Source organism: Pogona vitticeps, chromosome 1 (assembly GCF_051106095.1).
Source record: "Pogona vitticeps strain Pit_001003342236 chromosome 1, PviZW2.1, whole genome shotgun sequence".
NCBI lineage: Eukaryota > Metazoa > Chordata > Lepidosauria > Squamata > Agamidae > Pogona > Pogona vitticeps.
In genome coordinates this window covers 91,369,700-91,393,314 of record NC_135783.1, presented here as the reverse complement: position 1 = coordinate 91,393,314, position 23,615 = coordinate 91,369,700, and the positions used below count along the sequence as shown (strand labels likewise).

At 39.7% G+C, this 23,615-nt stretch overlaps 1 protein-coding gene across 1 annotated transcript; it reads left to right on the top strand.

Moving 5' to 3' along the window:
• Window positions 1-190: 190 nt before the first annotated feature.
• NUS1 (NUS1 dehydrodolichyl diphosphate synthase subunit) lies at window positions 191-23,412 on the top strand. The gene is made up of 5 exons (XM_020802168.3): window positions 191-825; window positions 16,785-16,907; window positions 17,692-17,844; window positions 19,247-19,346; window positions 20,609-23,412. The coding sequence occupies exons 1-5, from the start codon at window positions 408-410 to the stop codon at window positions 20,697-20,699; spliced, it is 885 nt and encodes a 294-aa protein (XP_020657827.2). The 5' UTR covers window positions 191-407; the 3' UTR covers window positions 20,700-23,412.
• The last annotated feature ends 203 nt before the right edge of the window (window positions 23,413-23,615 follow it).

The following is a 23,615-nucleotide window of genomic DNA, read 5'->3' as shown; positions in this document are numbered from 1 at the left end:
GCCGCTAGAGGTCGCTGCGTCACGAGGAAAACGCGCTAAAACTAAAAAGGCCCCCAGCGCCGGCGGCTTGAAAGGTCCACTCCGCTTTCCTTCTGGAGATCCGCCGAGATGTCCTTTTCCTTCAGCGGAGCCACGTCATTTGCTCCACCAACCCGGAAATGACCCCGCCGGCGGCGCCTCGGCCAATGGGCGGCTCGTACGTCAGCTCGAGGGGAAAGGTCGGGAGAGCGATGGCGTCGGCGGCGTCGGCGGCGGTGTCGGAGGCTGCCGGGCAAATAAAACCGTGTCCGTGAGGGCGAGGCGGGGGAGATGGTGTGCGCCGCGCGCTACGGCTGACCCTTCCCTCCGACCTGCCCTTGGCCTCCCGTCCCGTTCCGCCGCGCCGCGCCGCGCCTCCGTCCAGTCCAATGAGCGTCGCGTACGAGGTGCTGTGGCGCCTGCTGCACCTCCTCCTCAGCGTCCAGCGCGCGCTCTTCGCCTGGCTCCGAGGGCGCTTCGGGGGACGCGGGGCGCGCCTCCGCTTCGGGCGGTGGCGCGCCGCTTCGGCTGTCGCCGCCGCCGCCGGCGGGGCCTGGCGAGCCCTCTTGCCGCCGGCGCCGGGCCGGAGCGCGGGGCCCTTCGCTTTCCACAAGCCGGCGGCGGCGGGGCGGAAGGTCGCGGGCGGCGGGGCCCGGTGGCGGAAAGACGCGAAGTCTCTGCAGAAGTTGCCGGGCCATGTGGGGCTGGTGGTGACCGAGGAGGAGCAGAGCTACGCGGACGTCGCCAGCCTGGTGGTGTGGTGTATGGCCGTGGGCATCTCGTATGTCAGCGTCTACGACCACGAAGGTGAGTGGCCTCGGGGGTGGGGTGGGGGGGGGTGGCCGCCGCCTTTTCCTCTGACTCCCACCCCACCCCGCTGCCTTTCCTATCCCGGCCCGCTTCGCTTTTGCCCTGCCGGGTCTGTGACCTTGCGCTCCGGGCCAGGTCGTCCGAAGAAGCGCTTTTTCCCCCGAAGACGTCTTTTTCCTCTCCTGCTGGCGGCTGAGCGTCCTTAGGTTTGCTTGGAGCTTCCTTGGGCGCAGGCGGTTTAAAGGGCGGTGTGGTGCATCCAAGCCATCCACTGCCCCAGGTTTGTCAGCCAGCAAGTTCTGCTTTTTGCTAGCTTCCTCCATGTGCTTTATCTTGATGGCCTATAAAATCTGATAGAAGTATTCCGTTTTTCTAGATATTATGCGCTTTCTTTTTGCTTGCTAGTTCATTTGTCTTACAATATCCGTTTAGATTACCTTTTAGAGGCAAATTGCTGTAGAATTATGTGTTGATTTCACAGTTCAGGGATTTGTCAGTTTAAATAGTAGCCCATGTTAAAATCCGTAATTCCCTGCTATATGATAGCATTGAGAATACAACACATTCTCAACATTTTCCCCCTTCCTGTACTAATTTTCCCATTCCCTTTACCTTGAATCAGGGATCTCCAAACTTTTCAGCGTGAGGGCCACATACAGTAATATATTTTCCACATTTTTGAGGGCCAAAGGAACATGTGTATGCCTGTGCGTGCACATGTCTGCATGTTTGTGCACATGGGTTGAAGGGAATGGACCTTAGCCTGTGGCATTCGCCGAGCCAGATAAAAAGGCAAGGCGGTCTAGATGTGGCCTGCGGGCTGTAGTTTGGAGACCCCTGCCTTGAATGATCAGCTATGGTTCTCTGTACCTTTAGTTTCTCTTACCTGTTCTTTCTAGCTTTGTACCTTTCCTGTGGTTTATAATTTCTTTTCAGTGTATCTTTATCATTCAGTCTAGGAATTTAATAACTTTTTCTATAAAGCTACCGTTCACATTATTTAATTTGTTAGAGACCACAACTCTCTGTTCTTTTGTAGATCAGAGAGTGCCTAACATCATGCAGTATGCTGATTTTAAGTTTTTGCTGCATGTTGCATTCTTTTTAAGAAGGGTACTCTTTGGTCTCTCATGGATAGGATTTTACTTTTCATTCAATCATATGTACAAAGATACATTGGTCAACACACTCCATAATTTCATTTTAGACTACATTTCTTGGGCTGGTTGCTTCTTACTGATCACCATGAACTTGGCTTTCTTAACATGCAGTGATTGTTAATTTCTTTGTTTATTCTTTAACTTTTTCACATCCTTGCTAGATCCTACATTTATTTATTCATGATCTAAATGTCACTGAAGTTAGGGAACTTCTGAGAATATTTATGTAGGATTATATTGAAAGATGTTTATGGCACTGTGGCTGTATTTTGTGATGTTTTTCCCAAGGTAAGTTTGTGTACAGAACTGCACTCTTATTCTGGCAAGAGCTTTTGTGGAAATAGGCCCACATCAGCAGATTTAGTATTGTAGGTAGTCTTTGAAGTGCCATAAGATTTCTTGCTTGGCTGCAGGAAACTAAATCAACTGTCTTTGGCATTCAAGTAGTTTAGAATCCATCAAAGAAAGAAAGGGGCCATGTTTCTTGTATCTTATCCTTTTCCTCTGACTTTTGCTTAAATGCCATGTGTTCTTGTGAAGTCATCTGCTGGTTATTATATCTAAACCCCCCTCCCCTTTATTTAGATACTCATACACAGCTTCAGTTTTCAGCACACATTGTCTCGAAGGACCTATTCAAGTTAATTTACAACTGGGGTTGGGACAGTGCTTGCACAAGGTACATGTCCTGGTATTTACAGTGAACACAGTATTAAGGAGTGGGCTTCTAAGACTCCCTTTGAGATCAGACAGCCACAACATTATCTCTGCTGCCTAAACAAGACCCAGAGTAAAGTGTGGAGGCAAACTTTGGTGTACTGCTGTATTTTGCAAGCCAGACCTAGCCAGTGTTGGCTGGCAGAGAAACACACTCAGAATTGTCCACAGCTGAAAGGAAAGGTTGAACCTCTTTTCCAGCGGTCAGCAAACATTTCTGCAACACAGTGTAGAGACAGTCAGCTCCAGTGTCGTCTCTGCTTTAGGAGTTCACCATATTTGTGCTGGGCTGATGAATCCTCCACAATTGAATACAGTAGAAAAGATTGTCAATTTTTGCATCACCAACTGTCAGAAGAAGGAGGTCCTCTGCTTGTCAGATAGTCAGTAATGTATCATTTTCCAAGGCTCTCTGGACATGCTTATATCAAGTCAATTTAAATCAGCAAGAAAAACATCCAATTTTATTTATGTTATTTGTAGGTTGCCCTGTAACAGTTTCAGTAATACAACAAAACAGATGAAGAGCAATAAGTTGTTGGATTTACATCCCGTTTTCCATTTAGCAACATATATTTTCTGAATGATATTATTGAATCAAGAAGGAGGGGGTTGGTTGGGCCCAGGTTGGGCAAATTCCAATTTGGGAAAGGTTTCAGAGGACATTCCAGTAGTAAGTAATTCTAGAGGTATGAGATAGGACCAGCCACAGAAATCACCATATGAGTGGGGCAGGATGTAATTATTAATTTCCATTCTGCGTATGTCTGTTCAAAAGTAAGCCTTCATGCAACAGATTTAAGACATACATAATGCAGTTTGTGTGTGCTCAGAAGGAATGTAGTCCAGTATCCTACTGAGTTTCTGCTGAGCATAAAGTTCCAAGCATTGTGATTACAGAAATGGAGATTGGCATGAAAAAAAAATCTGGCCTCCGCTTATGCAACAGTAATACTTGCGCAAGTGCTGTAATCCTGCATCATTACACTTGTGGGCTCAAGCTCAGTAGCCTACTGGCCTTAAAGTTTACGTAAATGTTTTCCTGTTGGGGAGAACATTGCACTTAGAGTTCCCTGCCTTCAATCCATTCATACCTTTGAATACTGGTCAGAATGTTTCTCTGCACTGGTGTCTGGGAAAGTCTGTCATTCTTCAACATTAAGCAAGAAAACCTCAGGTCTTCTCTCTAGTCAGTGATCTAAGACAAGCTCAGGCCTGCATGAGGGGCAGGAGCTGTTGGACAAACTCAGAAATAGCTTTCATGACCCAGGTTCCCCATCTCAGCAATAAACAGTTGAAATTAATGACTAAATCTTAGTCATTTTTGACTCTCAAATTTACCTCTCAAGGAGGTAAGAGGGATGGCTTGTAGACAAAGGGCCTTTTCGGCAGCTGCCCCCAGACTATGGAATGCCTTACCGACTGAGATTCGTCTGGCGCCCATGCTGATGACATTTCGGCGCCAGGTCAAAACCTTCCTGTTCCAGAAGGCTTTTAACTGAAATCAAATCAACTGTGGGTCCTGATGGCAATTTTTAGGGTATCTATTTTAATTGTATTTTAATTGTTTTATCTTTTAATTGTATTTTAATTGTATTTTAATTGTTGTAAGCCGCCCAGAGACGGGTAGAGTAGGTGGCGTATAAGTTAAATAAATAAATAAATATGTTATGATTTGTGATGCTTACTTTTTACAACCCAGCTTTATATCTTGGTGGATATGTCTATGTAGAGGGCAAGGGAGAGCATGGTTTCCTGTTTAAAATTATAAAAAAGTTTTACAAAATATTCCCATAGTAGGTGGAACAGTCAGTAGCAGTTGAGGTTGAGTACAGGAAGGTAGGAACCTTGGGCCATTGTGTTTCCTTTGTTACTTCTTTCTCCCTCTCTCTCTTTCTCTCCCCCCCACACACTCTCTGAACTGCTTATAACTGAGAAGTAGAAGTAATTATTTACAATGTAGTTCCTCTGAAGAGGAAAAGTTGTTTTCTGTTAATGCTTAACTTATATTTTTAAATAAGTTTTCCCCTTGCAGAAATGAGCCTGAAACAGCATCCAATGATGCTATTATGTGGATATTTAATTTTACTTTATTTGTTAATTTAAGCCTCTTATTAAAACTCGTATGATTATATGAGTCTGAAGCTAACAGGCTGATATTTGTCATGTTTTCAACTGAATCATTGGAATAATATGGAAAGTATTTTTTTACATTGAGTACATTTTTCCATATAGAGTAACAGAGGCATAAATACTTGACTTATATTCAAAATACGTGGAAAAGCAAATACAGAGACTCCTGGATTTGCGAAAGAAATTCCATGTGGGGTGATTTAATAGCCATCTAAGTAGAGAGGTAAAGTCAGTACTGTATACAATTCAGTACCACCATCTGCTGTTTCCAGGATTGACTCTTCTCTCGAAATTTTGCAAACGTTGCCTGTGATGATCTGATCTGTCATTGTTATGCAGTTGTAATGTCTCTAAGAGACCCTTTTGTAAAAAGTCCTCCTTGCCACAATGGAACAAAAGTCTTAATCTGTCAGAGGTTCTGGTTTTTAAAGGAATTCAGGTACCCTGTTTCCCCAAAAATAAGACCTAACCTGAAAATAAGCCCTAGTTTGATTTTTCAGGATGCTCGTAATATAAGCCCTATCAATAGGCCCCAGTTAAGTAAAATCCTGCCCTCTACCAGGAACTCATTGTGCAGCAACCAGGATTGACTCCGTCTTATCTGCATGGTCCAGAGGGATCCATACTTCCCCCTCCCACATCAACAAGCAAGTGCATTCCCGAAACAAGATAGAATCCGTCTGGTCCTGCAGTGGAAGGGGTTTGAGGCCAGTTCGTTTTGAGGCCCCTAATGGCAACACCACAACCGTCACCACCACTCCCCCATTCCTGGAGGAAGTGACAAGAAATTCAGGCTGGAATTCAGGGTTTGGAGAGTTATGACAATGTTCCAGAAGAAGATGACATGACTGTATTTGAACAAATGTAGATTGTTGTATATGAAAAAATAAAACATCCCCTGAAAATAAGCCCTAATGTGTTTTTTGGAGCAAAAATTAATACAGTATATCGTATTTTCCCATGTAAAAGACTATACTTTTTCCTAAAATCATTGTAGGAAAAATTGAGGGTCATCTTTTACACGGAAGTAAGCCTAAGAGAAAACGACACGGTAACAAAACTGCCTACCCTATGCTAGTCAATGGGGTCTGGGGGTACCTCCGTGTTGGGACCCACCCCCTCTGTTTCTGTTTCTATTGATCTGAAGCAGCTCCTCCTTGCCCGCAAGCCGATCTGGAGTGGGGTGTGCATGCACCTCCCTGCTGGGACCCACCTTCTCCGTTTCTGCTTCTTCTGATTTGAAGCAGCGGGTGCTGTTCCTCCTTGTCTGCAGGCTGATCCGGAGTGAGGTGTGTATGCACGTGCCTGCCCAGGATTCACCCCTCAATTTCTGCTTCCGCTTCTGCTGCTGTTTCTGCCACTGCTGCCCACCAGGTTGGGGTTTTGTTTTGTTTTTTCAATTTGTACACATGTGCTCAGTCACCACTTAATTGGTGTAAGCAATGCAATCACTGAGCCCATAAATATGTCAGAAAATAAAATTTTAAAAAGTGACTGTCTTACTCTGCAAAATTCAACCTGAATGTAATCAGTTATGCAAAAAAGCATGGAAATAAAGCTGCAGAGAAACAGTTTGGACCTTGTGCCACTGAGTGTATGATCAGACAGTGGAGAAAACAGGAAGAACAACTCCTTAAGATGACAAAAAACAAAACAAAACCTTAAGAGGAAAATCAGCAAAATGGCCAAACTTGGAGCAGAGGCCAGAGTGGGATGTGTGTATCAACCAAGCTTATTCAACATCAGGCAAGAATGTTTGCAAGTGAAATGAAGATGGTTGATTTTACAGGAAAGGCAGAATGGTGATTCAGTTTCATGAAGAGAGAAGGGTTGGCCATGAGAGCACGAACAAAGTTAGCGCAGAAAATGCCACCTGTTTATGAGAATAAAATCCAGCAGTTTCACTCCTATGTCATACAGCTTTGGAAAAAAATATGATTTTGAACCAAGTCAGATTACAAACATGGATGAGATGCCTCTTAATTTTGATGTGCCTTCCAACAGAACAGTTGATGTGAAAGGAATCAAAACAGTGGCAATCAAAACAAGTGGCCAGGAAAAGACACACTATACTGCTGTGCTTTCATGCTGTGCAGATGGTACTAAACTGCCTCCTATGCTTATTTTTAAGAGGAAAACTTATCCTGAAGAGACCATACCATGTGGCATTATTTTGCAAGTTCATGAGAAGGGATGGATGAATGAAGACATCATGGCCATTAGGTTTTGAAAGGTTTTGTCCAGAAGACCTGGAGGGCTCTTAAAGAAGCCAGCTCTACTTGTCTTTGGTCAGTTCCGAGCACATTTAACAGAAAAGACAAAAAAGCTTGCCTCGGATTTGTGAACACATCTAGTAGTTATTCCTGGTGGACGTGCATGTCGGCTACAGCCACTAGATGTTTCAATCAACAAGCCATTTAAAGTTCTGATGAGAGAAGAATGGAATAGATAGATTCAAAATGCAGGTGGTAACTTGACACCGACAGGAAGAGTGAAAAAACAAACTATTGAGGTTAGCAATTGGGTTCTAAACTGATGGTATGGCATCAAAAAAGAGGTGTTTGTGAAGTCCTTCAAGAAATGTGGAATCAGCAATGCCATGGACGGAACTGAGGATGATCTCACATATATAGACTGACTCAGAAGACAGCAGTGATGCAATAGAAGCTGAAGAAACGGATATGTTTGAAACTACTAATAGTGATGATGAAGAAAGCAGTGGTGCAAATAGAGGCTGAATGAACTGATTTGCTCAGCTAAGGGTGATGCATAATATAGTAGTAGCTTGTAAATGTTGCCTAATTACTAAATAAAAATGTGTTCCTTTCTAACGTTTAAAATACAGTATTGATTTCTGATTTTTTGTATTAGAAAATTGGAGGCATCTTGTACATGGGGGCGTCTTATACACGAAAAAATACGGTAAGACCCAGTCTTATTTTCGGGGAAACACGGTATCTACTGCTGTGGTGATAGGATCACAACACTGATTCACGGATTCCTGTTGCTGGAATATTAAAGTCATTTGTGGTACATTGAATCATATAATAAATATATCATTGTAAATCTTGAACTGTACACTACATTAATTTTAAGAGGAAATGCACTTGAGCTTTTTAATAACCTCAGTCCTGTCCTGTAACTCTCATGTCAGTTGTCAACTGTAAAGGCTGAAACCAGAGTATCAAGTGGGAGGAAATCGAAGGTCTTTCACACCATAAGACTTTTTTTCAGTTGTCACACCATGCAGTTGCCAAGTCGACACTCAAAAATGCACTTTCAGAGATCATTGAGCTATGGTTATTTTTATCTTTTGAGATTTTCTAATCTATCGGAAGTTAAACTTTTCAAGACTAAAGAGAACAAAAGTAATGTACTTAGCAAATGCAGTCTAAGTCAGTTTCACATTTCCCCTTCTTTTCTCAACCAGTTATATATAGCAAGTTACTTTTGAGCAGCTATTTCAATATTTTATTATTTATTATTTATTTATTTGATTTATATCCCGCCCATCTGGTATAATTATACCACATCATATCTTGCATACAGAATTGTGATGTATCAGATAAAGATGGGACAACTATGGCATACAAGTCTTCAGCTGAAGTGGCTAGGCTATTGCTTTACCAGAAGAATAAGGTTTAGGTTGCTAGAACAAATTTAGCTTAATTTATCTTCTACAATTCTCAATGCTTGTCATAGGAAATAAGATTTCTAATCGTAAACCTTGATCTTCTAATCAACTTGGCACCATATGTGTATCAACAGGAGATAGTTTAAAACATGGCTGATTTAAACGAAGTTGGCTTGTTTAAACTGATAATGATGCCCCAGTTCTGAGCCCCAGCAATTCAGTGAGCTGTGTTTAAGTAAAAGCTTCAAAACTCTTCCAGCTTCATGGGAGAAAAGAAAGGAATCTGGGAGAAAATTGGATTGATTTCTGTTTCACCAACCTGTACTCTAGTATGATGTCCAAGTGTTGTTATAATGTACATAGGTATGCCAGTAATGTTAAAAGCTGTGAAATAAACTTGAATACTGTAATTATACAGCATAATTAAAGGGAAATATAAATAGGAATGTGCAAAGAACTAGTTGTTCCCTTCTAATTGTGTGAAAAAACTAAAGCTATTAAAATGTATAGGTTTTGTTTTTCTCAGTACTGCAGTCAGATAAGGACACTCTAATAAGTTCTTACTGGCTGGAATCCTGTTCTTGTTCTCCCAATATTTGCATAACTTGCAATGGCTACTTCTAGTTAATTGATTATGTGCTGGGTGCGTCTTAGTTGTACAGTTGGATGTGTGGCTACACACAGAGAGAAGCAACATGATATCTTGTGAGTTAGAGGCAATTACCCATGGCAAGGTATCAGGGTGGATAAAAATCAATTATTTTTAAAAATTAAATTGATTTAAATCATAATTTAAATAAAACATTTTTATTTAAATTGTCAAAGAATCTGAATTTAAAAATTTAAATTGTGATTTAAATCAAATCCACCCTGCAAAGTATGCAACCTTTTTGTGAACACCAGTACGATTCTTGCCACTATGTGAGGCTGGCAATAGGGAAATAATGTAAAGTCATATTTGTATTCTCACTATTTATCCATTCATACTGTTTCAGCAAAATAAAATCTCCAGACCTGAAAGCAGCCAGTTAGGTTGTACAATTCTTAAATTAGGTGTGTCTCTATAATCTTATATAATCCATGTAGAGAATTAATAAAGCAGGAAACACTTTAAAGTGGGGAATATGTCCCATATCTTACAGTTAGAAGCGAAGAGGTTATTAATCCCTCTGGACTCTGATGAATGCACTGGTCATCTCCAGTATCGACTACTGCTGTGAGCTCTGTGTGAGTCTTCCCTTAGGTCTGACCTGGAGATTGCAGTGGGTCCAGAATGTGGTGACCAGTCTGCTGTGAGTAAGTTTGGCCACATCTCCTCAGTCTTACCTTGCCTATGTTGGTTACCAGTTGCATCCCAGGTGAAATGCAAGGCTTTAATGATCACCTATAAAGCCCTTTACAATTTGGGACCACATTACCAAAGACCACGTCTTTTCCCAACGTCATCTGCTCACTCCACTAGGTCCTCCCAGGCCCTGTCCCTCCAGGTGGCCATCCCGAGAGAGGTCAAGAAGTCAGCTACTAAAAGTAGAGCCTTTTCTGTGGTGGCTTTGGAATCACCTGCCGGTGGAGCTTCTCCTGACACACTCACTCTCAACACTTAATATCCCTGGTCTGTGGCCCACTGCTGGTGCACTGTGGACCACTGCCGGAGGAGGTCTCACTCCGGGCCACGGAGACAGACCTCCCCCCCCACGCACTCATCCTTGCACAGCTGATTTGCATGTGCCTGTGCGAGCATTACGCTGCCGTTTGCATATGCATACAAGCGTGCACATAGGTGCCGCGCTGCTGTTTGCACATTGCACAAGCACAGGGGGGTACCCCACCTTCTCCAGCCAGTCCGTGGGGTGAAAAAGGTTGGGGACCCCTGACTTAAAAGATTTCTGAAAACTGCTTTATAGAGAGGGATTTTTGGTAACGCGGTTTGATGTGTTTTGTCTGCTGCCTTGTATGCCTCCTGCCAAATTTTAGCTTGTGATTTTAAGTATCTTGAGTTTTTGAAAGCTTGTGAATGAAGAGAGCATATAAGAGAGCATATTTGCTTTACTTAATTCATGTTCACTGTGTTTTTATTCATGTAAACCACCCAATCAATAAGAACAGATGGAGTCAAAAGGCTGGCGCTCCTGTTGAGGCTCTGGTTGATGGCTGGTTTGCTGCCGCCACCAGGGCTGTTGACACGATCACTCCTAAACGTCCTCTCCATTGCAGAGTTTGACCAGCGCCCTGATTTAACCAGGAGCTGCGAGCTATGAAGCAAAACAGGAGAAGGCTAGAGTGCATTTGGAGACGGAACCCATCGGATTATAATCGGGTAGCTGTCAGGATCGCGACTAACCACTACCTAACTAAGGTGAGGGCTGCTAGTCAAGCTCACTTCTCTGTCCAGATAAGCGAAGCTTCAAATCAGCAGACGGAACTTTTCCATATAGTTCACGATCTATCTAGAATTGGTCTAAGTGATGGGCCTCCTACTAGTATTTCACCTAATCAATTTGCATCATTTTAAAAATCTAAAGTGGAGGCCATCCACCAGGAGCTCTTTCCTTTTTTGAATGCAGTAGATCGAGCAGAGATGTCCAGAGCTCCGTCTTGCCCAATGAAACTTGATCTCTTTCAGCCTGTGGCACCAGATATGGTGGACAAAGCGCCTGACTGCTGTTGTGCCACCTCCTCCTCCCTTGACCCTTGCCCGGCGTGGCTAATCAAAGCAGCCAGGCTTACAACAGCCGAATGGGCCACAACAATAATTAATGGGTCTCTCCTCAAGGAGACACTCATTAGGCCCATAAGGAAGAAACCAAGTTTGACGTCAGACAACATTGGCAATTATAGGCCTGTCGCCAAGGTTTCTTTCCTCAGCAAAGTGCTAGAGATGGGGGTGGCTGACCAGCTCCAGGCTATTTTGGATGAAATTAATGCCCTGGATCCATTCCAGTTGAGCTTCAGGCTGCGCCACAGTACGGAAACGACATTGGTCGCCCTGTTTGATGACCTGCTGAGGGAGGCTGACAAGGGCAAAATGTCTTTGTTGGTCCTCCCCGATATTTCAGCTGCCTTCGATACTGTCGACCACGGTATCCTCCTGGGGAGGCTCTCCGAGCTGGGAATCAGTGGCCTGGCTCTTGCCTGGCTATGATCCTTCTTGGAGGACCGTCCTCAGAGAGTACAGCTTGGGGAGAGTGTTTCGGCCCCGTGGAGCCTCAATTGTGTGATTCCGCAGGGCTCGATTATCTCCCCAATGCTGTTTAATATCTACATGAGGCCACTGGGTGGGATTATCAGTGGGTGTGGGGCTTCGTGCCATCAGTATGCTGATGACACCCAGCTCTACATCTCCATTTCTCCAACCACAGGGGATGCTGTTCTTTCCCTTCAGTGCTGCCTGGAGGCTGTACTGCAATGGATGCAGGAGAATGGACTGAAGCTGAACCCGGACAAGATGGTGGCCTCTCCATCGGTGGTTTGGGAAACTCCCTCTCTTTTGGGGGAGTGACTCTCACTGCAAAGAGTGAGGTTCACAGCTTAGGGGTCCATCTGGATCAGGTGCTCACCATGGAAACCCAGGTGGCATCTGTGGTCCACTTTGCCTATTTCCATCTGTGGAGGATTGCCTACCTGCGTCCCTATCTTAATGTTGGGACACTCACCACTCTGGTCCATGCGCTTGTAGTCTCGAGATTAGACTACTGTAATGCACTCTACATGGGACTACATTTGAGATTGATGCGGAAGCTTCAAATGGTGCAGAATGCGGCAGCCAGACCTCTCAATGGGATGAGAAAATATCAGCATATCTCCCCCGCATTGGCTGCCCGTTCGTTTCTGCATTGATTTCAAAGTGTTAATGATGACATATAAAGCCCTAAACGGTTTAGGACCTCGATATCTAGTGGAAGGCCTCCTCCCACCTAGATCTACCCGAACCACTCGTTCTAGCCAGGAAGGGCGGCTCAGGGGCCTAACACCGAGGGAGGCCCGTAGACAAAGAAAAAGAAACAGGGCCTTCTCGGCAGTGTCCCCTTGCCTTTGGAACAGTCTGCCCCCAGAGATGTGTCTGGCTCCCTCACTGGGTGTTTTTAAGAGCAAACTTAAGACCTGGCTCTTTAGGCAGGCTTTCCCTCCTGTCATTACTTGAATTTTTTTTCTTTTCCCCATCTTGTGTTACATTACTATTGTTTTTTACTTTATTGTTTTATTCCATTTTTTATTGTTGGCTGCCCAGAGTAGACTTCAGTCTAGATGGGCAGGGTATAAATCTAATAAATAAAAAAATGTATTAGTAGATACATGAAACTGAAGCCCTAGATTATTGGTTACATATAAAATTTTTTTGAAAATGATAGTCTTTGAATTGAATAATTATCCTGCTTAGCATTATATTATCTTTTGCTTTCCTATTCATGGGTCACTAAACCCCATAACTCTTAAGTTTTCAAAGTTTTGAATATTAATTATCCAAAACAAGGCTACTCAAGTTTCAAAGATAGAATTACATGCAAGAAATAAATATTAAAAAATCAACCCTTAAATATTAACTGGACTGCTGCTGAGTCAGGCATTTGCATCATGGACTTAAACAAGATTTGTCCAGCTGTAATTTTGAAACGGACAGTAAGTACTGAGAATAATTTTTGTGGATGATTCCTACCGTGTTTCCCTGAAAATAAGACAGGGTCTTATATTAATTTTTGCTCTAAAAATGCATTAGGGTGTATTTTCAGGGAATGTTTTATTTTTTCATGTACAACAATCTACATGCATTCAAATACAGTCATGTCATCTTCTGGTTGCTGCACAGTGGTGGAGGGTGGGGTTTCACTTTGTGAGAAGGGAAGCGAGGGAAAGAAGCCCCTCGCTGGAGTGCCGTCCTTTCCACCAGCTACAGAAAGGGAGGTACAGACTTCGCCCACTCCATTCCCATTTGCAAAATAACAAAGGGGTACCAATACCCGGGATTTAGAAGTTAAAATGCACGGGTTAACGGCAGCCTTTCAAATGGAAGAACATTTGGCAGGAATGGGTAGGAAAAAGAGGGCAGAGTTTGGGATCCTGAAGAAACGAACCCGTTTTTGGTTAATGCAAAAAGACCCTTGTCGGATCCGTTGGCGGCAGGAGAAAAGTTATGGGAAATTTCATTGATAAAGAATTCTTGTTAAATACTCCAATAAACCTTTCCCCGGTTACAAAGTTACCTAAGTTTAAGGATGTTTTTGTGGAGAGCCATATTTCAAAAACTGAGCCCGCACACACTTAACTAGGGCTTATTTTCGAGGTAGAGATTATTTTCGAGGAAACAGGGTAAGAGTAAAAGCATTCACTTGTTTAAAAGTACTTGGCACTTGTGTGTGGCCTGAACAAAATTTGAGAATGCAGGATGTTATTCCACCTTCTTAGACATGATACAATGTTTCATGATTGTTGAATTAAGAATAGGAGGAGACTAGTTCTAGAAAACCACACTAGGAGTAAGACTGTTTCTGCACAAATAAACACTGTTGAATACAATATATCTGATTTCTTATCCCTTTAATTTGTTTACATTATAGGGTTTATTTTCAATTTAGATTATACAAAACTATATCTTTTGTACTTTGGAATTTCATAAACATGCGAAAGAGTAAAATTGTATATGATGAGTTATGTATGAAATATGTTATAAAGCGGTCAAATGCATTTAGTATTGATACAAAAACAAGAATTGCATATATTTTATTTTAAATCATATATTAATTTGTCTTTTAATATTTAACTTATTGTGTTTTTAATTGTATGAATTTTAATGTTGTGAGCTGCTTTGGGTCCCTTGTTGGGAGAAATGTGGCATGATGATGATGATGATGATGATGATGATGATATTAATAAAATGTAATTTAATCTTCCTGTATACTTTCAATTTATTTTATTTTGCTGGATAAAAGGAGAGAGGAAGGGTTTTTCATGGATTCAAAATTTCTGAAGATGTTACATTTCTAAAACCTAGTCATTTATGGGAAAGATCTTGAAGGTTGCTACAGCTTTTAAAAAAGAAAAGAACTTGGAAGATATTTTGAAAATACACTGTGGATTGCTCTATCATGAAGATGCTGTACAAAACAGAATTTATTGTTTTAATATTCACATTATTTACTATAAAGTAATATTTGGGATAAAAGTAGAACTTTAAATAATAAGATTAAGAAATAAGTGTAATTGGTTTTAAAAGCTATTGTAATTTAAGAACTAAACTTGCAGAAAACTGTAGAAACCAGTTGGACACTGACACTCGGGAAGCAACACAGTCCACTGTTGCTTTCTGAGTGGTCAGTAGGTCTAGTGAACGTTTACATTTTTTTCTCTAGTTGTACATCTTTTTGGAGTTGGGATAGTAAATCTAGAAAGGTTTTATTTGGAGGTTAATTGAATGCAAATGAAATAAAACTCTGTTTCCAGCTTTTAGAAAGTCAAGGGAATTGAACTGGTGCTCAAAAAAAATATAAAAGTAGTACTTCTCATCTTGCTGTCGTTGGTGTTTGCTTGGAATAAAATATGTGCTCTAAGTCAGGCATCACTTAGCACATTTTAAGAAAAGAAACTGGAATAACAGTTTAAACAAAATCATCTCTGCAGATACCACTACTAGTTCAGACAAGCTTAACTTCAGTTGCAGTAGTTCTGGCCTTTGCCCAAGAACATTGCTCGTTTTTTCTTTGTTTTTCTTCAAAAAAAGTGCCTTATACTTGGCTAACTCAAGTATTTGCTGAAGGCTTCTTGCTTATCATAGTAAGATGCAGCTAGAGTAGGCTCATTGAATCACTACAGATTTGTTGAGTCACTTCTGTTTTATTGATTCAAATGGGTTGCTTTAATTGCCACTTACTAGACTATAGCAAGTTGTAACTAGAGTAAGCTTGTTTTAATAAATGGTACTTACAAAGGAGTTAACTCCCCAAATCCTCACTAATTCAGTGGAGCAGGTCTAGTGTGACTTACTGTGTTAAGCAACATTTTAACATTTTAAATATATTGTATATTTAATTTTTTAAAATACTCTAATACTTTATTGCTTTTATCTATCTCTTTCAATGATGCAAGCTGCCTTGGGTCCTTTTATGGAAAGAGGTGGAGTAAAAATATTTTAAATAAATAAATAAGAATTCTTCATTGTGGCTTCTATGTATTCCCACATTTGGGTGCTTTGCACCTGGGCAGATGATCCTACAGAACTTTCCAGAGCTTATCTTGTGTCTCTTACCTGCAGCCTATATACATATGCTTCATCCATTCCCCTGAGTCCCTTTCTGTCTAGCTAGAAGAAGCTAAGCATTCTATCTGTACCAATATTTTTGATTTGTTACTTAGGGTTTTGGTCATGAGATGATGTTTGAAGCAGCCGACAGTGATGTAGTGAAGATCTCCAATATCTAATGAGCCACAATGGTATCTATGTGGAACTAGAGCACTACAAGAATGTAGCGAGGAATTATTAAACTAAATCTTACTTGTACATTTTCACTGTCTTATTGTGTTTGAGTACTACTTGGCTTAAAAACCTGGCCATCCTATCCTAGAGGATGCCATTTAAGAAATTAGCTTTTTCTAAACAGTCACTAAAGCAAAGCTGAAACATAGGAAGATTTTGCCCATACCTGTCCACTTACCTAAATAGAACCCTGTTTCCTTTGGAAATTTCTTGGCTTCAAAGCACAAAAGAAGAATTCCAGCCTTGGAACTACTTCTTTTATAAAGAGTGATTCCCAAAAAGCTTCTTGGGATGTGTACCACAGGAATTAAGGGTGTCTGATGGGAATCTTTTAATTCAGGAAACAAGATTGATTACATGAAAGTGGTAATTAGTTTTTTAAAGTGCTAATTATCTGAAATTGCTATTAAGACAGATGTAAGTTATTTTTGTTTTGTGTCACTGGATTACTACGAGGCAGTACTCTCACTCTAGTATTTATTTATTTAATTTATATGCCGCCCACACTACCCAGAGTATGTGATAGATAGATAGATAGATAGATAGATAGATAGATAGATAGATAGATAGATAGATAGATAGATAGATAGATAGATAGATAGATAGATAGATAGATAGATAGATAGAGACCTCCTGATTCTTATAAATCATGTTCTTACTTTGCCCTTTCTTCAAAGGACCCAAGGTAGCGTACATGGTTCTTCTCCAGTTACATTATCAGACTGTGCAGTCTCACCACTGGTTAAAGAGTTTCTTTGGTACTAATGGGGCAATAGAGAAATTAAACCAGTAAATGAATGAATTAATTAATTAAAAATAAATAAATTTTTGCTTATCTATCTGAAAGGCATTTTCAAAAGAAATAATTCAAGATTAATGGATGAAATCCTAAAACAACAGCAGGAGTTCTTAAATCTCGATTGTTCCAAATATGCAGTGAAATTTGCAGATCAGGACAAAGCAGATCAAGGTAAGAATGCTGTTTAAAACTCTTGAGTTATTACAGAGGGCTATAAAACTCTTGAAACACAACTCTGGTTCATAAAAACTGATTACCTTCAATTCACTAGCCTGCATCCTTGGGAATTAGAAGAGATCTCCATAAATACAAGATCATAGGCCCATTTTGTAACTCACAGATTACTGAAATGATATATTCGCATGTACTGATAAGTTTATAGTTTTAGACTTGATATTAAATATATAGTGAACTGTTAATAGTTACATGTTTCTTGAGGTTGTATACACGTTTGCTGAAAACATTTTGCACAGTTCCATGTGTGCAATGGTGATGACATTGTCAGTGACAAATGGCCACTGTTTCAGTTTCAAGATGCAGGCAACTTGTACACAGTGTAATGAAGGAATTCTTTAATCATTGGTGATTTGCTGCTGCTGACATCATGACCATTGCAGATGTAAAGATCTGGAATAGGATTTCAGCCCATGTATGTTTTATAAGGTCAATTTGAAGAATTCTCTTGCTGAGAGGCTAAGAAATGGGCTACAGACCATGAAAGGTTATGCTGGATAATACTTACTTTTTGGTACAGTTCTGTAAGACTGTTTTTGCTGCAACAGACTAAGACAGTTATCCCTCTTAAAAATTCTGCATTGGGAATTCTGCAGCTGTGAAACTGGGGAAGAATGGTGAATCATACAGTAGTACACTACTTGAGATCCTGATGAAGAGGCTGATTTGAAGTTCAAGAATGTTTTTGTCTCACTGGTTTAATGGCTTTTTTTAATTGCAGTTTTAAATTGCCAATCTACACTGAACGTACTGTCTGCAGAGGATGGAAAGACAGATATAGTAAGAGCAGCTCAGAAATTTTGCCATTTAGTAGCACAAAAGCAAAAAAAATGCACAGATTTGGATATGAATGTCTTGGAGAATTTATTAAGTAGTAAGTATGATGGTGGAAGCTCTTTACCTTTCAAAGAAATTGGGTGTGGGAGATGGCTCATCGAGTGGCAATAATGTTTTCAAATTAAATCCTCCTCATTTCTAGTCCTGTTCTGACCCACTGACAAATCTTCACAGTCTTCATTTTGACAAGGAATATTGAAATATCACTTATCTCTACACAAACTCTTTTGTGTATCCTTCATGTATATTGCTCTTGAGGTGGGATAGGCATACATGTACCCGCTGCATGTGATGGTTTAAATATAAGAAATACAGGCCTTTATAGAAGGAATATTGGAGGAGAAATTTGATTTTTTTTAAATGAATGGTGGTACGTATACATGACTTCAGACTTATGTGTAATACAGTATTTGTAATTTAAATCAGTCTTAAACCAGTGATCCTACTGTTTGAGCAGCTTTGTCTTAATTTTTTTCATATTGAGTGATCTTGTAATTGCTTTAGTACATGTTTTTATTTAAGGAAGAAAATTTCCACCAAACTATCTGGAATTGGCGTTTATTAAAGTAAGGTTTGATTATGTAGTAAGGCAATAACTGCAATTTAGAGAAGCCGTATGTACAGTACAGGAAAGACCTGTACAAAGAGGAATAGACATTCATGAAAGTTTTGGAGCAGCTGCTATTTGTTGCTTAACTGACAAGTCTATTTGAAAAAAGAAGCAACAAGTCATTTACTTCAGTGGTGGGATCTGTCCCAGCAGCAAAGATTAATGATGACTTCTTTCTGTTTGTGGTTGTTAGTGTGTTTAAACGAGTCAGTTTGGATTTTGGCCAGTGTGTGGTGAGTTTGAAAACATTGAGACTGAAATCTCAAACAGAGTAGACCTGTGGAATCAGTGGAACTTACAGAGGAGTTGTCTCACAATATCCCCCACTGATTCATTAGTTGTGATGTACTTCTATAGCCATTAAAATATTGCTTGATTTCCCCCCCCCCATGATAACGTGTGTGATTAAAAACAGTAAGAAAGTAAAACTAATATTGGATGTAGATTTCCTTTTTTTAATTTAAAAATTGTAGCACTAAATATTCTTGATCATAGCAAATTTCATAAAAGTTGATGGGTCTCACTATCTGGATTGGGGGATAGTACCATATGCACCATTTTTTTAGTTTCAGATGCTAGAACTAGATAACTGTTTAAGAGTATCACGACTATATCAATGCTGGCTAAACTAACACACAAAAGTTAATATGTCAAGCTTTGTCTTGCATCATTCTCCTGAAGATAGCCTTTGTGCTGTCGTGCCTAGAATCTTTCTGTTGTAAATGCATACATTTCATGGAGTAGTGAAGATATGTTAGACCTCTAATGAATCAAGATTGTCTTGCTTCTACAGACGCTCAACTACTGGATGTTGTTTTATTATTTCTAGGTACTAATGGCTTTCCTGATCCAGACTTAATTTTGAAGTTTGGTCCGGTGGACAGCGTGTTGGGATTTCTTCCCTGGCAGATCAGATTGACAGAGATTGTGTAAGTTGACCGTGCATAACTAGTATACAATTTAAGCACACTATTCTTCAGCTTACCAGTCGCTTTGGCTTTTTGTTTGTTCAAACCTAATTTGATGTATATGAGTACCAGTAGCTAACCTTACGCAATCAAAACACTGCTCCTGCCATCTTGCCAGGCAATGACAGCAAAAGCTGCCAGTAGAGATGTGTTGACAATTGCTTTTCCTTCGGCTCAAGGAGATGTACAGTCTTTCACATTTGCATAAAGATATAAAATGCAGGAACACATGTAAAGAAAAAAATAATAATGAAATAAACGTGTTAAGAAATGAAACATTATCCTTTTCTGCCTACTCTTGAGACAAAAAGGTAGTTTAATTGGTCTGCATTATGACCCAAAATATGAGCTTTGAGATTAGTTCCTTGTATTCCTTATTAATGAGTGCACAGTAATTACAGTCACCTAGTTGTGTATTTGCAATGGCACATTAAGATTTCTGTTTGATTGATTGATTTAAAATATTTACTCTCTGCCTTTCTTCTCAAGAAGGATCAAAGGCAGTCTGTAATATTTTTAAAAAATTAAATAAAAATAAAAAAATTTAAAAAATAAAACAAAGCAACAGCCCCGTTTTTAAGAAGACCTCTTAGGCAATCACTTATTGAGAATGTAATGTTGCATAGTAGCCAAAGTCTAATTGTTCTAATTGTATTCGTCTAATTCAAACAACATAACTTTTGGAGGTGAATTGCCTCATGTTAAAAAATCACCATAGGTATTTATCTGTCTTCCCAGTGTCTTGCAGTGGGTAGAGTCATGGATCAAGACTCTGGAAACCTAGGCTTGAGTCCCTGTTCAGCCATGGAAATTCATGGTAGGGGTGTGGCACTGGGAAATCTCTCCTTAAATATCTCACTTAACTTGAAAGCCTTGTTAAGGTTGCTTTAAGTTAGTTCTGACTTGATAATACATAACACACGCATACTGAGTCATGTGACTCAGCATACAGCAGATAATACCTGTGGCAATTTTTTATGTGACTCAGCATGCAGTAGAAAATATCTATGATGATTTATTTGCCTCTCAAAATCATGTTGTTTTCATTATGTCAGTGTAACCATGCAGGAGAATATTGCCCATTAATTTATATATTTGGGAATAGACCCTACCCTATTTAAATCTTGCAGAGTGTGACATTTTAACTAAGGAAGGAAATCCTTATGTAATGCACACATTGTAAGCAATACTTAGTTTCTCCTTTCCATCTATGCTTTTTTCAGTTCTTTGCCTTCACATGTGAACATCAGCTATGAAGAATTCTTCTCTGCCCTCTGTCACTATGCAGACTGTGATCAGCGTGTGGGAAAATGACTTCTTACAGAATTTCTATCAAAATTCCCATGGAAAGGACCCAGTGTCTCTGTTTACAAGTACCTGTGATACATACAAGTCCAGTATATAGTCTCATAATTTATCAAATTCAATAAAGTGTCTTACCTTTTTAGAATTTGTATGTGTGTGTACTCAGTCTCTGGAGATATGGGAAAGCAATGGTTTACTGTTCTGGCATATGGCATACCATATGAATGTTGTAAAGTGGCTGCTTAAAGGTTTCATGCCTTCCTTCCAGTGACCAAATCTGTATTATACAAGGGACACCTCTATTTAACACAGTAGCCCTGTAATCAGAAGGGATAAAATTGGACCTCCCAAAAAACCCTTCCCAGAATCTTCACTTGCATCTGTGTCATCTCCTCATTGGACTTCCATAGTTTAATTTCAGGTAGTGTATAACCTTAATTATTTTGACAAACTTCTAGAAATGTATGTCACTTGAGAGAATGATAGTAAATGGAATTAATGTTGCAGCTTGAAAAGATTATAAGCATCGGAATGCAACGAAGCTCTTTCTGGAATGTGGGAGTGATCTTAAATTGCAGGTTAAATGCATTATGAAATAAGTACTTGAACAACTAGTGGCTGCAGCTATTATAGCTACTATCATTTCCTTTTCTCTCCTGGGAAGGTGGGGGCTTAATTGATAACTGATGCATTGCACAAAGACTTCAATAGACGTGGGTGCATGTTGGGTTTTGGATCTTCAGGTAATGAAGTCCTAGAAGCTGAATCTTCTCAAGTACAATGGGAGTGAATTATAAGAACCTTCTATATGATAATGTTTATAGTAGAATCACATTTTGACTTCTCAGTTCGTCAGGTAGCTAACATGTAAGGCACGTGTTTCTCTTTAAAAAAATGACTTGATTGAATTTTGACAATTGTATTCCAAATCCACCATGCTGTCTTCATTTTAAACACAAATTATTCAATTTGAAAAAATGTGGTAGGTGTACTGTAAGCTAGTGTTTGACTGCATATTGCAGCAAAGGAAGATTAGCATTAATGGAGACATACTGATAATGTCAGATCTGAAATCATCAATAATATTACATGAATATTTGCATAAATGCCTGAGAATTGTATGATGGTGTGAATATGCAGATTGACTTCAATTTTCAAATCATCAATTTACTACATGGATATTTGCATAAATGACTGAGAATTAATTGTATAATGGTATGAATATACAAATGGACTTATTTTCTCAGCTAACTTCCTGCAGCTCCCTTTAACTGCAGATGGTTAATGTATATTGTGTATTACTTCTCATAAAAAATATATTTTTCATGTCTCCAGACTTCAGTTGGCAAATTTTCAAAAACATTTGTCTTTTTAGTGATCTGTAGCAAAAGCGTATTTTTTAAAGGATGGTGAAGCCAGTTTATTGTTATGGAGAATTTTTTTTATTTAAAAGGGAAATTAAGTTAAATATGTTTTATACATGCTTTTTTATAAATGCCACAAATTAGTTGAATAAGATATTGAATGTTATGCTGCTACTAAACTTTTCTCCCTCTTTTGTATCAAATTTGTAGTAGGTTCAAAAAGCCTGTAGCAAGAATATCATCTGGTTTCATGCTGCTTGTCTGTGAGAAAAAAATGCCTTCTGGCATGAACCAACAAAGTAAAGATAGCATTGAAATAATACATGTATTTACTGAAATGCCAGATACTTTCTTTTGCTTGGAGAATCTTCCTCTGTATTATGAAATTCATAAACATATACAGTATATTTCAAGGAAAGTTTATGATCAGCATGCATTCCCATTAAATCATAAGGAAGTTGTGTGGGTTTTTTTCTTGTTAGAACAGTTGTAGGCAACCTTGTTGGGTACAGAGGCCATATTTTTGTCCATTAACTCATCCTACCCCTGCTCGTCTTTGGCAGGCCCAGAAATGATGAAAAACAACCAGAAATGGCAGGAATTAAGCTGGAAGTGAATAGGTATCTCTAGGTTTCATGGGAGAGGCCTTGAGATGACATTGCACTTCATACAAAAACAGGTGGGGCTGAAGCTTGGTTTTTGTTTTTTTGTTTTTAGATAAAAATCAGTGTTGGAGATTATTGGAGTGCCTAAGCAGTGACCTTCTGGGAACACCTGTGGGCTGTATAGTGGCCACACCATTGTAAGATTCTGTGAAATATTCTAAAAGTATGCACAAATAGAAGCACCTAAGAAGAGCTGTATTCTGACCTCCAGGACTATGAGCTTGCCAAATTAATTCTGGCACAGCAATTTATGGGAATTATGATAGGAAAGAAAAAGGGATTTTGTTAATTTCTGTATGATAAATCTTTTCCCTGGTTAAATTCGTCAATCTGCTGCAAATTGCCAAAGAATATTTACAGTACCATCAGTACTTGCTCCTCCCTTTTGACATAACTTGATAAAAGACTACTTTCTGTGATAGAGTCAGAACCCACCATGGAGTTAGCTGTGCCAAAAACACTGCATATCCACAATTTACTCTTTGAATGTATGTCATTGCAGTAAGCTTCTTCCTCCCTGTCTTGTCTTGTATGAAGATGTAGTCTGCAGCAGTGACATTCTGTATATCTTTGGATATCTGTAAATAACATGTAAAGCAAGTTTTTATGATGAGGAAATTGACATAACTGATTTTCATTACTAAGAGTAAAAGTTGATCCTGTAAAGCAAATAAATATACCTTTCTACTGGTAGTGATATTGTGTGCCATATGTAACCTGTGTGTAAAGTCTACTTTGTTGTTTATGCTTATTCCATGTGTAATGCCTTGAGGAAAGGTGTTATATTCAAAGAAGCCTTCAGAAATTTAATTTTTTTCTTCAGGAAAATCTAGAATGTATGTGCTATATGGCTTACTTTAGTATCCATGTGTTTAAAAATGAATTATTATGCTGGG

Bases quoted from the DNA above. Each gene is read 5' to 3' on its own strand.
- NUS1 (XM_020802168.3), top strand. From the start codon at position 408: ATGAGCGTCGCGTACGAGGTGCTGTGGCGCCTGCTGCACCTCCTCCTC. The intron at 826-16,784 runs GTGAGTGGCCTC...TCTATCTGAAAG, and splicing joins CAGCGTCTACGACCACGAAG to GCATTTTCAAAAGAAATAAT. The intron at 19,347-20,608 runs GTAAGTTGACCG...TGCTTTTTTCAG, and splicing joins ATCAGATTGACAGAGATTGT to TTCTTTGCCTTCACATGTGA.